The sequence below is a fragment of the Rhinolophus hipposideros genome, assembly GCF_964194185.1.
Source record: "Rhinolophus hipposideros genome assembly, chromosome: 10".
Taxonomy (NCBI): domain Eukaryota; kingdom Metazoa; phylum Chordata; class Mammalia; order Chiroptera; family Rhinolophidae; genus Rhinolophus; species Rhinolophus hipposideros.
In genome coordinates this window covers 25278943-25292904 of record NC_138056.1, presented here as the reverse complement: position 1 = coordinate 25292904, position 13962 = coordinate 25278943, and the positions used below count along the sequence as shown (strand labels likewise).

The window sequence follows — 13962 nt, the reverse complement described above, 5'->3', positions numbered from 1 at the left end:
AATAAAATTTCTGGTGACCCCAGAAGAATTTATACCTGCTGAAAAATTATGAGCTACCTTGTGATGAAAGCTTTCTGCTTGATATATGAGCTCACTTAAATTGGAATTAGAACAATACTAGGTTTCTGGTAAGACAGGCCACATATAAAAATATCCACAGCTCAAATCAGAGCTAAATGTTAATTTTCACAAGAAAAAGATTTGCATGGTCATGCATCATTGTTAGGGGAGCCATTATTTCATAAATAAAAAGGAATCACACTGTTTCTTTTTCCTAAAATGTTTTCCCTTTACTTTCAAACAAAACAACCCCAATTATCCTCATAGGGTTCAGCTCCAGACCATTCTCTACAATTCTTCCAAACACACAACCCTCTGTTCTTTCTCTAATTTCTAACATTTGAGAGGAGGCACTTCTCATGTACTGCTGTGCAAAAATTCTTTTTAAGATTCTTATTATTGAACACTTACATCGTGTTTCAAATTTTGATCTGTTGTTTATTGCCATCCTGTTAATAAGAGAAAAAAGTCTGGAAACAACTTTAAGTCCTATAATGTAGTACTGGTTACACAAACTAAGATTCACACTAAAGAATGATATAGACATATATTTAATCTTGTGGAAAGATGTTTACAGAACATCTTAATGTCTGTAATTGTGTTGTCATTGTTAAACACAAAAAATTAGCAGGCTCCCATTTTTGTAAATGTAATTATGACAATAACAAAAACCTATAAAAAGATACAAAAATTAATAATCCAGGATTACATATTTTTCCTTTCCTTTATGAATTTTTTCTATTTGTGTTTCCAAAAATTTAATGATAAACATGACATTAAAAAACAATAACAGTCATTAGGGTTTTAAACTTTTTGCACTGTCTTTCCAACTACAGTTCAACTTTCTCAAGGACAGACTATCTACTTATTTATACCTTTCAATTTGGTGATATATGTGATTTGATATATCCAATTTCTTTGGTTTACAAAGGCTCAAAACACATTTTTATAGAGTGACTATAGTTTGTCACCATTAACTTATTCCATTGTGAATATACATATTTAGTATACATATATTTCTTGAGATCTGAGGGTTTTTTTAAAGACATACTCAAATATTATGTATTATAATTCTCTAGATCTAATGAGAACTCAAAAATTACTCTTTAAATAACATTAAAAATGTAGTAGTACACAGCTTTCTGTGGTGAGAAATTTTAAAGGCAGGAATTGCTTTGCATCCTTATGATATTTTGTACTTAATACTAACATCAATACTAATAATAACGCATTATTATCATCATAAAGACTATCATTTATCGAGTATTCACTGTGTGCCAGGAATTGGGCTAAACTTTAACATTTGTGATATCATTTAAACAATAATTATCCCCATTTTGTATATGAGGAAATTGAGTATCAATGATATTAAATAGTTTGCCTAAAATCACACAGTGAGCACTTAGAAGAGCTTAGACCAGAAGAAGGATTAATCTGACTCCAGATTTTGAGATGTCAGTTAGGAAGCTATATCATCTTTCTTAGCAAGCATACAAAAGCATTTATCAAAGAATGAATGAATATAAAAGTGAGAAACAAATGCTTCTTTAACTATGTGAATTGACTCTCAAGTATTTGCAAGTAATAGAACAGGAAATAATACAATAAACAAAGTTCAGCAAAGGGACTTAAAGATTTAAATCTTGATACTAAAATCTATGTGTTTTGAGCATATGAATATTGTAGTGTTGTTTTGTCTGTGCACTTGGTCCACTTCCCTTAAATTCACAGAATGGCTCAATTGGAGACTGATCAAAAAAAGAATGGACTCATACTGATGATAACAAGTCAATCAAAAGGACTGTCAGTTATGTTCAAATAGATAAACTGATGGGCAATTGAAATTATTATATGTGCTGCAACATAATTATTCTTAAATAACTTAATTAAAGGCAAAATTATTTATTTTTTATAAATATTTACAGAAACCACGCATTATCAAAGGAGGATAGTTGGTATTTCTGTTTTTAAAAAGTAAAAATGATTCTAGGGTAACGTAATATGTCATAGTTTGACTAACTCTGTAGTCCAATTTAAAAACATGAAAAATATAAAGAATGGCTTATGTTTACAGAAAGAAAATAAAATGCTGTTAGAAAGTACAAATTCAGCCCTCTTATTTGATCAGCTAAGTTATAAATGTTATAAAATAGAAAATAAAAACACTAACTCAACAAACCTCACGATCAATACAATTTCTACAACCTTAAGCAGATTTTCACAAGTAACTTGGCAGAAAAATGTTTTATGACAATATGAACTTAAGAAAATCAGGCACTTTTTCAGTATATTTTTATATTCTTAGTATCCAACAAAGTTCCAGGCAGAAAAAAGTTGCTTAATAAATGATCACATACTAAATGACTGCATTCTGGACAAGAAATAAAGATGTTTGTTATAATGCAATTAATAAACTTAAAATACTGGAAACTGTTCAATAACAGAGAAATGATTAAGTAAATCGTGGTAATATCATGGGCTATATAAACCAAATGGAAAATTTCTACCTGAAAACACAATAACAGACATTAAGAAATCAATGCATAGATTTAGTGGCATATTAGATAAAGTTGAAGAGAGAATTCATAAGTTGAGAGACAGAACCAAAGAAAATATTCACACTCAAACATAAGAAGACAAAAGGTAGAAAATATGAAACAGTACATAAGAGACATCGGGTTTACAGTAAAAAAAAAAGTTCTAATATATATGTCATTAGTGTTCCTTCAAGAAGAGAGAGAAAATGTAGCTGAAATAATATTTGAAGAAACAATTGCAAAGAATTTTCCAAAGCTGATAAAACACAGTAAGCTACAGATTCAAGTCCTAAAACCCCCGAGTATTATAAATAAAAACACAAATAATAACAACAACAAAACCAGTTAGTGAAAAATCATAGTAGTCACTAAATACAAAGAGAAAACCTCAAAGTCAGCTAGAGACAAACAACATGCTGCCTTCAAAGAAGCGATAACACTGATACATGACTTCTCAAATGACAAGAAAAAAATTGAAGTCAAAGACAATGGAATAATACTTTCAGTGTTTTCAGGAAAAAACAGCTGACAATCTAGAATTTCATAACCAGTAAAAACATAAAAATGAGACTATGGAAGTGAAATATAGATTTTTAAAAGACAAATAAATAGAGAGAGAATTTATGACCAACATCTAAGGAAATATTTTAAAATGTACTTTAAATAGAAGGAAAATGATTTCTGATGGAAATCCAGAAATATGGTGGGGGCGGGGAATCAACAGCATGGGTAAAACATTGGCTAAGTCTAAATGAATATTGATTGAGACAATAATAAGTTTGACGTTTTGTGGGTTTTGAAACACTTATAGCATACACCAGCATTTAGTCAGAAAGTGTAAACATGGAGAGTAAGAATTCTAAGGTCCTTGAATTATCTGAGAAGTGGTAAAAGCACTAATTTATATTAGATGTTAATAAGTCAAGGAAATATGTATAATACCTAGGATAACCACTAAAAGAATAGTAAAAGAATGTATAAACCAAGATAATTGAGAGGAAGGGAATTAAATAATATTTAAAATACTCAATAAATTCAAGAGAAAGGAAAAAAAAACATAGAATAGACAGAACACATAGAAACCACATAGTAACATATTATATTTAAATCTCAAAGTATTAGTAATTATGTTATAGGTAAATGAACTAAATACTTCAATTAATAGACAAAGATTGGCATGCTGCATTTAAAAAATTATGTGTTCATGTAAAACACTCTTTCAATATAAAGATAAAATTTGAAAATAAAAAGATACAGAATATATCATGTAAACACTGACCAAAAAGTTAGGGTCACTATACTTAATATGAGACAAAATAAACTTTAAGTTAAAAAATTACTAGAGATAAAAGAGGAACAGTCCATAAAAACATAAAGATTAATTCATCAAAAAGATATAACAATTCTAAAATTGTATGCACCTAATAATAGCCTCAAATTATAGAAATGAAAAATTCATAAAAATAAAAGGAGAAATAGACAAATCCACAATTATAAGTGGGAGATTTTAACCATATTATTCTCAGTAAATGATCTACCAAGCAAAATATCAGTAAGTATACACAAGGTTTGGAAACATACAGAGGGTGCCAAAAAAATTGGCACTCATTTTAAGATAACATCACTTAAAATGTATACATATTTTTGGCACCCCAGTATTTATCAAGCTTGTTCTAACTGACATAAATAGAACGCTGCATCCCCAAACTGCAGGATACATATTCTTGTCAAGTACACATGGATAACTTGTAAAAATTGTCCAGATATTGGTTAGGCCATAAAGCAAATCTCAACAAATGTCACAGTTTGAAATCATACCAAAAATGTTCTTCAACCACAGTAAAATTAATTTACAAGTCAATAATACACATATAAACCAGAAATTTTTCATATTTTCAGAAATGAACAAATATACTTCTAAATAATCCGTGGATCAAAGATTATAACAAAATGAAAATGATAGTGAAAATATGACATTAAAATTGGTGGAATGAAGTGTGAGAGTTTGCCAGGAAGCCAGGCTAGCTGGAGCAAAGAAAGAGAAGGGAGAATGATGGTCAGAGAAACACCAGGCGCCTGGTAAAGTAGGACCATGTAGCACATAGTAAAGACTTCGGTTTCATTCTAAAGGAACTAAAATGCCATGGAGGATTTGGAGCTAATGGTTCCCATTATTTGACTTAAGAATATAAATGGATCACTTTGGCCTATTAAGGGGAGAATAGGTTGTACGGGGACAAAGGAAGAAAGAGTTAGATAACTTAGGCAGCTAACCTACAGACAGGTCACTTTGCCTGAATTCTGCTGTCATCCAATTCCATACACTGTAACCTAATTATCCCTACACCACCAGTCTCTTCATTGTCCATCCACAATACTCAAATCTAGAACCTCATTACCTATTACTTTCAGTATTATAATACTAGATAGACATTCTAGTTTAGGGGCTACGTGTTTGAAGACTGTAGGAGTAGTTTCCCCTTCATACCTTGAATAGCTTCTACAGACAGTATTGAACAAAACAGAAAGATAAATAGTACATTTTTGAAAATGGAAATTAAGCAGCATGATTGACAGTTGGGTACCTCCTGGTAGTAAGTGAAAACAAAAATTAATCATAAAATGCTTACTTGAAAGCTTTTCATAATTTCTGAATTAATGTACATTTATGAATGGAAACCTAATCCTTTGGAATGCTTGATTTTGTTGTTTCAAAGAAGCAGGTGCAATTATGTTATTTGTTCACTTTACTTTAATTCACAGAGAACATATGGGAATTAATTTTAAAATATACTAAAACACAAACAGGCAACAATACCAGCCAAATATCAGAATATTTGACTTTTATAATTAAAAAAAAAGAAATTATAAATATATCTCTGCATCTCTGGAACATACAACAATTTTGTGTTCTTAAATACAATACCACACTACGGTATATAGAATAAAAGAAATAAAGGCTAATGCTTACAGCTGAACATCTCAATAGCTAAAAACAGTAATGTAATCTAATGTGGAATTTATTCCTAGAAATTGTAATTGAATTTAGTGAATATTAAAAGCAATTATTATATCAACATTCGCCTATCTATTGGTAAGAGTTCTAGAAATAAGAATTTGTGTGTGGCAATTTAAACAGTTCACTGTCCTGAAAAAGACAGAGTCTGACTGTTATCAAAACCGACCCTTGCATTCACTATCTCTACAAAAATTGTGTTGATATTTGATGAGGAAAATGAGAAGAATGTTTTAATCAAATAAGATGGTTACTGATTACCATCAACTATATGCAAAACTACATAAATGATTTAATAGAGTAATAAATCATATGCTATTGAATACTCAAGAAAATCATAATATGACTGCATTTTTAATGTATTTTTTATAATTTAAAATTATATAGACATGATCATCTCGTCTGCTTAAAGAATTTCTCATTACTATTAATTTTCTTTGAAAAGCAGACTATAATAGTTCATTACTTAGTGCATCTCAAACCTGTTACTAAGAGAGAAACCTTGAATGCAGAAAAAAAAGCATGTCACTTCTTTTAAGCTTCATTTCTTCTATTCTATCATAGAGGAAAAAAGGCCTTATGAAAATTGACCAATGCAGTGTAGTCTCGTACATTCTCTTGGGAGGGTAAATACGATAAAGTGAAAACCAAATGCTCAGTATTTATTCCATGATGATTATAGCCAGACTTAACTATAGTAGAAAGACTAATTTTATAAAATTGTAAAAATGTAAATAAGGCTTTAAAACTGATTCAGGAATTACATTTTATAAGTGAAGCTTTGATTTTAATCTAAACAATTCTCTTAGGGGATGACACACATTATTCAGACTGTTCTGCTTTCGTTATGATTGAAATAACAGTGATACTTTAGGAAACCAGGAGACAGAAACACCTGTACCTTATCAAATTATATATCCTAATGATTATAATAATGTTATACACTAGATTAACTTTAAAATGTACATGTTACAATATTTTAAAGTTTAAATGATTGATAGAAACTTATTTTTAAAATAGCAGTGGAAAATGTGAAGTAAAATATAGCATATTCTTACCTATTTTAGTCCAAATATTCCTACTAATAAAGCATGTATCAGGCATCTACATTAAAAATGCTTTTCATAATATATATTGATTTTTGTTCTATTGCCAATGCAATATTCAATTATTAAAATTTGGAAAATAAACAATACATAAAAATTTTAAACTTAATAACAACTGTCAATACTTTAATATATTTCCTTCAAGTCACCTGCCTATCTAGTTAGCTCCTTGTCTTTACCTTTATCTACCGTGTTTCCCCGACAATAAGACCTAGCCGGACAATCAGCTCTGACGCATCTTTTGGTGCAAAAATTAATTATATCATATCATATCATATCATATCATATCATATCACATTGTATTACATTATATTATATTACATTATATTGTGTTATAATGTATACCCAGTCTTATATTACAGCAAAATAAGACCCAGTCTTACTTTGACTGGGTCAAAATAAGACTGGGTCTTATATTAATTTTTGCTCCAAAAGACACATTAGCACTGATTGCCCGGCTAGGTCTTATTTTCAGGGAAACATGGTATATAAAATTAGGATAACACTAAATGCATTTTATAACTTGCTTTTTTATTAGTATCAAAACTCATGAGACATTAAATTTACATTTTAAATTTTTAAAAAATCAAAGGTCTTTTAAATAGATGTACTCTCTTGAAAGAGTGAAGTACATGCCAAGTTGAGTCATGAAGAGAAATGTCAGTGTGATCTGTGGCAGCTGCTTGCTTCCCTGGGAAGGAAGGGGCCGGTTAGGAGTACAGTGGCTAGCAAACCCCTCAGCACTCCACAAAGTCACTAGTGGGAAAAGAACAAAGGCCTTTCCAATGCCACTAACACAGATGTGCCCAAAGGCAAACTGTCAGAAACAGTTAAGATGACAGCTACTCACAGTTCATTATTTCCTTCTCACAGGTCACTGGGTGACAAGCTGGGTCAGTGTGCTTTGTTGGCTGTCCCAGTCCTTCCCCACCCCCTATTCAATTTACATAAGGGTAAAGGGCTCCACTGGATAAATTAATGTAAGTAAACACATTCCTGACACTTAAAGATACCAGAATATGATATTTACTTTATTTTGGACCAAACTTAGAATTAAACATATGCACACAACCTACTTCATCCAAGCAAAAAGAGAACCACAATTCTATATCTCAGTGACAGGTGAAACAAAAATATTTTAAGTGTTGCTAAAGCAAACAAAAAGATGTAACCTATTATGAACTCATAAGGACCTACATTAAGGGCCTTACACAGTAGGAAATCTTCCTTTTTCTTCAATAGGCAAAAGAAATTTCCACGTTTATAAAAAGAGAAAAAAAAGATCAATGATCAGATTGCTTTCCACAAGTGTTTGAAATGTAAATTAAGTGACATGTACATGAGACAGCCTGGTTTATGATGATTGCTATAGTTTTTTTTTAAGGATATAACTCAAAACAATACATAAATCAAAATGGCAATAGTCTGATCAAATCTTTTATGATGTAATACACATAACATTTTAGTAATGACTTAATATGGCTACTCAATATGATGACATTCTGTTATGAAATCAGTAGAATAAAAACTAGTAGGGATGAGGAAGAAAACAGGTTAAGAGCATGGGCTGTAGATCTAAATGTCTGTGGGTTCAAATCCCATTTTCTCCACTAACCAGCGGTACAAATGGGCACATTACAAAAACCACTCTGAATCTCAGTTACTCTATCTGTATAGATTATAAGAGTACCTCTGCCATCATATTATTATGACAATAGCTAAATCAATCTGTCATGTTGTTATAAGAATAAGTATTTAGAATAGGAGTTGGCACATCATGGTAAATATTCAATATATGACAGCTATTAGTTACCTGTCAACAAATTTAGTATATACAAAGCTGACCTGAGTCACCATTCAAGGTGTGAAATACTTTGTTTAATCATGACAAGTTATAGTCACATCTTTCGAAAGGGTTTTTTTTTAAATCTCTAATCCCTTCAAGTGCAAGCCTCTATAAATCAGTAAATCTAGGCTACTGGATTCAACAAGAAATCAGGGGTTCACAGTCTCCCTTAACGTTTCTTACCTCTTATTTAGTCTCCACTGAAAGCTGCCAAAATTAATGTATCTTCTATTAATCCCTTTCTAAACTGTTCCACTTCATGTAAAGGTCCCTTTTCAAAATATCCAGTCAAATAATAGGCCCTACATGAAAACCTGAAGATTTGGAATAATTGTTAAGACAAGAACATGAATGGTCTGGCAGAACAATATAGAGGCTAGAATAGGACTTTAGGCTCAGAGAGGCCTTAAACTACCAGCTGGAAGGCTTTAGCCAAGTAGCTCAATCTCTCTGTACCTCAATTTCTTTATCAATAAAACAGAGCGTAATACCTCTATTTTACATACCTTATAGGTTCTTGGGCAATAATAATGCACATAAAACACTCAAGCAAATTCAGTGTATGTTATTAATAAACGAATGTTATTTTTTCATTTTTACATATTACCTACCACTAACTACCAAACTTTCTCTTTCCCCAAATTTGACTACTTGTGGTTCTCTCCTTCCTCAGCTACTTCTAAGGAATGACATATATTTAGATCTGTTTTTAGATTCTTTTCAGTTATATATTCTTTATTCAGATTATTTGCTCATTAATGTTTTCCCTGATGTTCTAAAATTCTATTTATTTTTCAGATTTCCACAGCTCAGATCATTTCACATTATTCCTTTATTTTTTGCAGTGATTTTATTCTTTATATTGTAAAGTTAAAAAAACAAGAAAATGTAAATCTCTCTCTTGAAGGTGTGATAATACAATACACTGATTTCCTTATATTTGGAAGGATTGTAAGCCTAACAAGACAACCTAAGGTTCAAAGTAATTAATATGCCAATTTCAGTACCATGTTCTAATTTTGCCCAACAATTCCTTCCAAAATGAGAAGAAAGTAATTGCTCTAAGTACTTACTCTTTCCTCAAAATAACTTTGTTAAGGGACAGAAAGAAAGGAAAAGAAACTGAAATTACATCTATTGTGGTAAATTGTGGGGGCGGAGAGGAGAATGCAGATAAATCCCTGTGGCTTTAAGGAAAAAAAGGAGGACAGAGGAGTTGCTGTAGCCTGATACAAACCATCGGGAATGCTCGGGCCCCGGGAAATTTCTTATGAAATAAAATCCCCAACATATTTACCAGTCAATTCCAACTGACTAAAAATCACAAATGTAAATATAACCCTATTAAAAACTCTTTTCTACCTCTATTTGTTTTCAGAACATTTTCACAACTATTACTTACTGTTTCCTACATTTCTGTTAGTTTAAAGACATCTCATTTAATTCTAACAACTCAGACAGCTATTGTGATATGTTAACTGACATTATTTGCTTTGTTTTCAGGGAGTGGGAGGTGTGGGGAGGTGAATTGACTTCACGTGTCCTAATACTATAAGCGTTTCTCTCAATGTTCCGTCATCAGACTATATTGCTTCAGGGAGATACAACAACAAAACACTGAAGACAAATCCCTAAACTACCCAATGCCCTCCCTTAATCTTTGGAGAAAATACCTCCAGGCTGGGGAAGGAGAAAGTCATAAAGAAGTAAGTGAATTATAACTGGGGTCCCCACACGAGGACCCACCAGGACCAGGACTAGCACGAGACACAGAAACTGCCTATCGGTTTCAGAATCTGAGAGCTGAAGGAACATGGGCCTCCTCGAGCAGATCCCGGGATAATGGCAAGCCCCAGCATTCTCTCAGGAAGAGTAGAGTAGTGGCTGCCGAGTAAGTCTGGAAAGATAATCCATCGATGGCCTCAGAAAACAGTATTTGAGTTCCCCAGTGCCCCAGTGTTCCGAGTTCCTGTTTTACATGGAAACTTCACACACGGCTCCCTAGAGACTTATATTTTAGTGATGTGGATGGAGAGTGGCCTGGCTGTTTGGCTGCAGCTTTTGGTAGCAGTGAATGAATAAGTTTTCATACAGGTCCAGGACACCCCATGCGGTTGTACAGTAAGGTACTAAATTTGTTAATTTTTGGGGGGGGTCTATGCCCGATCTTACTCAAAACAACAAAATCAAAAGATTTGAGGTTTAAATAACAAAAGAGACAACACATTTAAGAGACACTTTGATGGGGGGGGGAATGTTCCCCTCCTGTCAAATTCTGAGTCAGAAATACGTAATTAAGAATATAAGATAGTTTTTAATTGAAATACAAGGTTATGTTGCACACAAACTTACACAATGTTATATATCAACTACACCTCGATAAAGCTCGCTGGACATTTTTCTTAAAGAAAAGAAAATAAAAGTTGTCATCTTTCTTTTCTTCATGCAATTGACAGTTCTATCCTAAATTTAGGAATTCTCTTGAACTTTAATGAGTATGGTAAGAATTGCATTTCTCCTTTAAGAGTACTTCAATCAATAGTTACTTTCAAATAATTGTACATTAAAATTGCAGTTTATAAAGTCATTTTGTGATTTACAACACCAAACCCCAACAAAATACTACTAATAATAAACTTTAGATTTCTGATTAAAGAGGATCAGAGAATTTCCATTTTCCAACCAAGGATAATTTTCAATTGGTTAGCAAAATTGTTGATGTTAGTTTTATTCTAGTAATAGAAATTATGTCAATTTGTTAAATTATCACTACTTAAGACAATCTATTGTACACTCATCCTCCGGTCTAAATACCATATTCTCTTCATGGAACATTAAAAGGATTTTTATGCGTATAGCCTTCTTAAAGACCTCCTGGCATTTCCACTGTCTTACCCTAATTATGTGTTACTTCAAAGAATTTTAGTGAGATCCCAGAACAGCAACCCTTCCAAGGTATTCTTATAAACAATATCATATGTCAATCTTTAATGAAATACACATAAATGTCACCTCTCTTGATCAAATGTGACCCAAAAACTACTGTGCTTGAAAACCAAAGGGCTTTTGAGATATTTGAATAATCATCAATAAATCAATCTTAACATGAAACTGAAGGAAAACATCGAATGTCATTGAGCAATAAAGCTCTCTTTTGTCAGTGCCCTACCTTTGAGCAGAAGCATTAGGATGTTTCTCTTCCAGTTTCCTCAGCAATGCCACTGCCAGCTGCTCTGTCTCTCCAGGAGAAACTTCTGGCATTAAATGGGTGTCTGAAGGTTCTTGCAGTTGCTTCACGACAGGGATACTGGCACTTTTTTGCAGAACCTAATAAATAAAATATAAGAATAGCATAAGCTAATTTTCATTGAGTGGAAACATCTAAACTATGTATGCTCCAAATTTAACATTATACTTTTCATGGTTCCTTCAGTCTTCTTCATCGGGCACATAAATCATTTGTATGTGTCCAGAACAAAAAAGGCAGTCCTAAGAAAAGTTAGTGTATCACTATCTATTTAATAAAATAATGTTTATATAAATATATGTGGATGTTTATGTAAATATTAATGTGCACATCAGTATTATATTATGTGTATGATTTTAAACAGTCAATAACATTAAGATGTGAATTTGTGTTTGCCTCCTGAAAACAACTTGAACATTTTCCTCTTTTCAAAATACATTTTAGAGATCTATTTCTGTCTTGCCTCTGGCTGACTACACTGACCTCTTCCGCTAAACTGCTGCCATGTTCCTGATGAGCTGTGGTCCAGGCACCTCGGTCAATGCAGTATTCTGTCTGGGTCGCATCCACTTGTGCATTTAGCTCCTCTAGGTAGGTCAGAACAAACTGAGGATAAGCCTGTAAAACGAGGGGTGGGGGGAGAAAAGTAGTACCAGCCTTGCGAGCAATAGCCAAAAATCTATACAACTAGAATGATGGGAGAGTAAATCAGATTAATACGAAAAAGGTCTGGCTAACAAACTTTGCAATTTATTATCAATTTCAGATCAAAATCAAGCCAAATAACTTTAATATTGAGTTTTCTAATTAGTTGTTTAATCTGATCAAGTTTAATTAAATCGCTGATCTTCACCCATAGATAGGATTAAAATATTAAAGCCATGTTATATACTAATAACAGCTACCATTTATTGAGTTATTTCAACATAAAAGGTATAATTATAAATGTAACGTGCAGTTGCTGTATTGTTTGGGAATATTCAATTCTGCTCTAGAAGACAAGAAAACAAATGGGATGGATGAAATTCATTAGCTGCATTAAGCATGGATGAGTGAGTTAGTAACCTGAGAAGCGTCAGACAGAAAGTAAGTAGAGTATGTGTGTTATAAACATAGAGAGGGGTAGAAGGAAAAAATAGACATGTAATAGTCATGATTTACTAAATAATAAAGTAACAAATATTTATGATACATGGAACAGAAATGAAACACAGCAGACACACAAAAAACATGAGATCTTTAATTGGCCACCTATGGCTGCCTCTCATTTTGGATCCTCTGCTGGATAAAATCCACAGTTACCCAACAGGCTAACTGGGGAGCACAGCTACTCACCACCCAGGGCACTCATGGAGCAAGTGTGTGTCACTGCCTCAGGCTCCTTGCTCAACTTTCACTTCTAGTCCTTGGAACCACATCATCAGCAGGGAAGGGTGACACAACACAGAGAGAGTATATGTCGGTATTGCAGAGATTCAGGTAACGTGGCCCTTCAGGCCATTTGCACCTTAAGTGTGTATCCTAGCCCATCTCTCTTCCTATGCATTTTGTCTTGTGTTTTAAATCAATTTAATAAAGCATGATTTGAGCATTTTAATTTGGTCTGTGCCCCTTTCTGGTCCATGAGCTCTAGGATGGCCTATCTAGGAGCATATTTGGAGGCTACCATTGGAGCACTGTAATGCCTCACATGACAATATATTTACATTTTAATGCTTGCAACAGCCATTTGAAATAGGTATTATTATTGTGTCCATTTTAAAGGTGAGGAAACAGACACAGGGATGTTAAGCAACTTGCTCAGTGTCATCCAGCTTGTTTACTAGTCCATAAAGCCTAAATATGCTGACTCAAGTACACTAGAAACTTCTTTTTGAAAGTGTAAAACTAAAGTGCTACCAAAAATATAGGATGTGTTCAGTAAATAATTAAAGGGCACTAAGGTCCTTACATTGTTCTGGAAAAAGAGATATTGAATAACTTTGTTAGAAAATGTACAACTAAATATGTATGTTAAAAATGTAAGGGACTCCAGACCTTAAAAGCAAATTACTAAGTGAAAGCCAACCTGAGAAGGCTACATATTGTATGATGCCAACTATATGACATTCTGGAAAAGGCAAAACTGTGGACACAGTAAAAAAGATCAG

General features: G+C 32.7%; 1 protein-coding gene across 1 annotated transcript in view; it reads right to left on the bottom strand.

Annotated features, from left to right (window-relative positions):
• The window catches only part of DCDC1 (doublecortin domain containing 1), a 383234-nt gene that overhangs the window by 142930 nt on the left and 226342 nt on the right, over positions 1-13962 (bottom strand). Inside the window, exons 19-20 of the mRNA XM_081062445.1 lie at positions 12296-12430; positions 11735-11892 (exon numbers count right to left, since the gene is read on the bottom strand). Of these exons, the coding sequence (XP_080918571.1) occupies positions 11735-11892; positions 12296-12430 (293 nt within the window). The remainder of the gene's footprint in view (positions 1-11734; positions 11893-12295; positions 12431-13962) is intronic.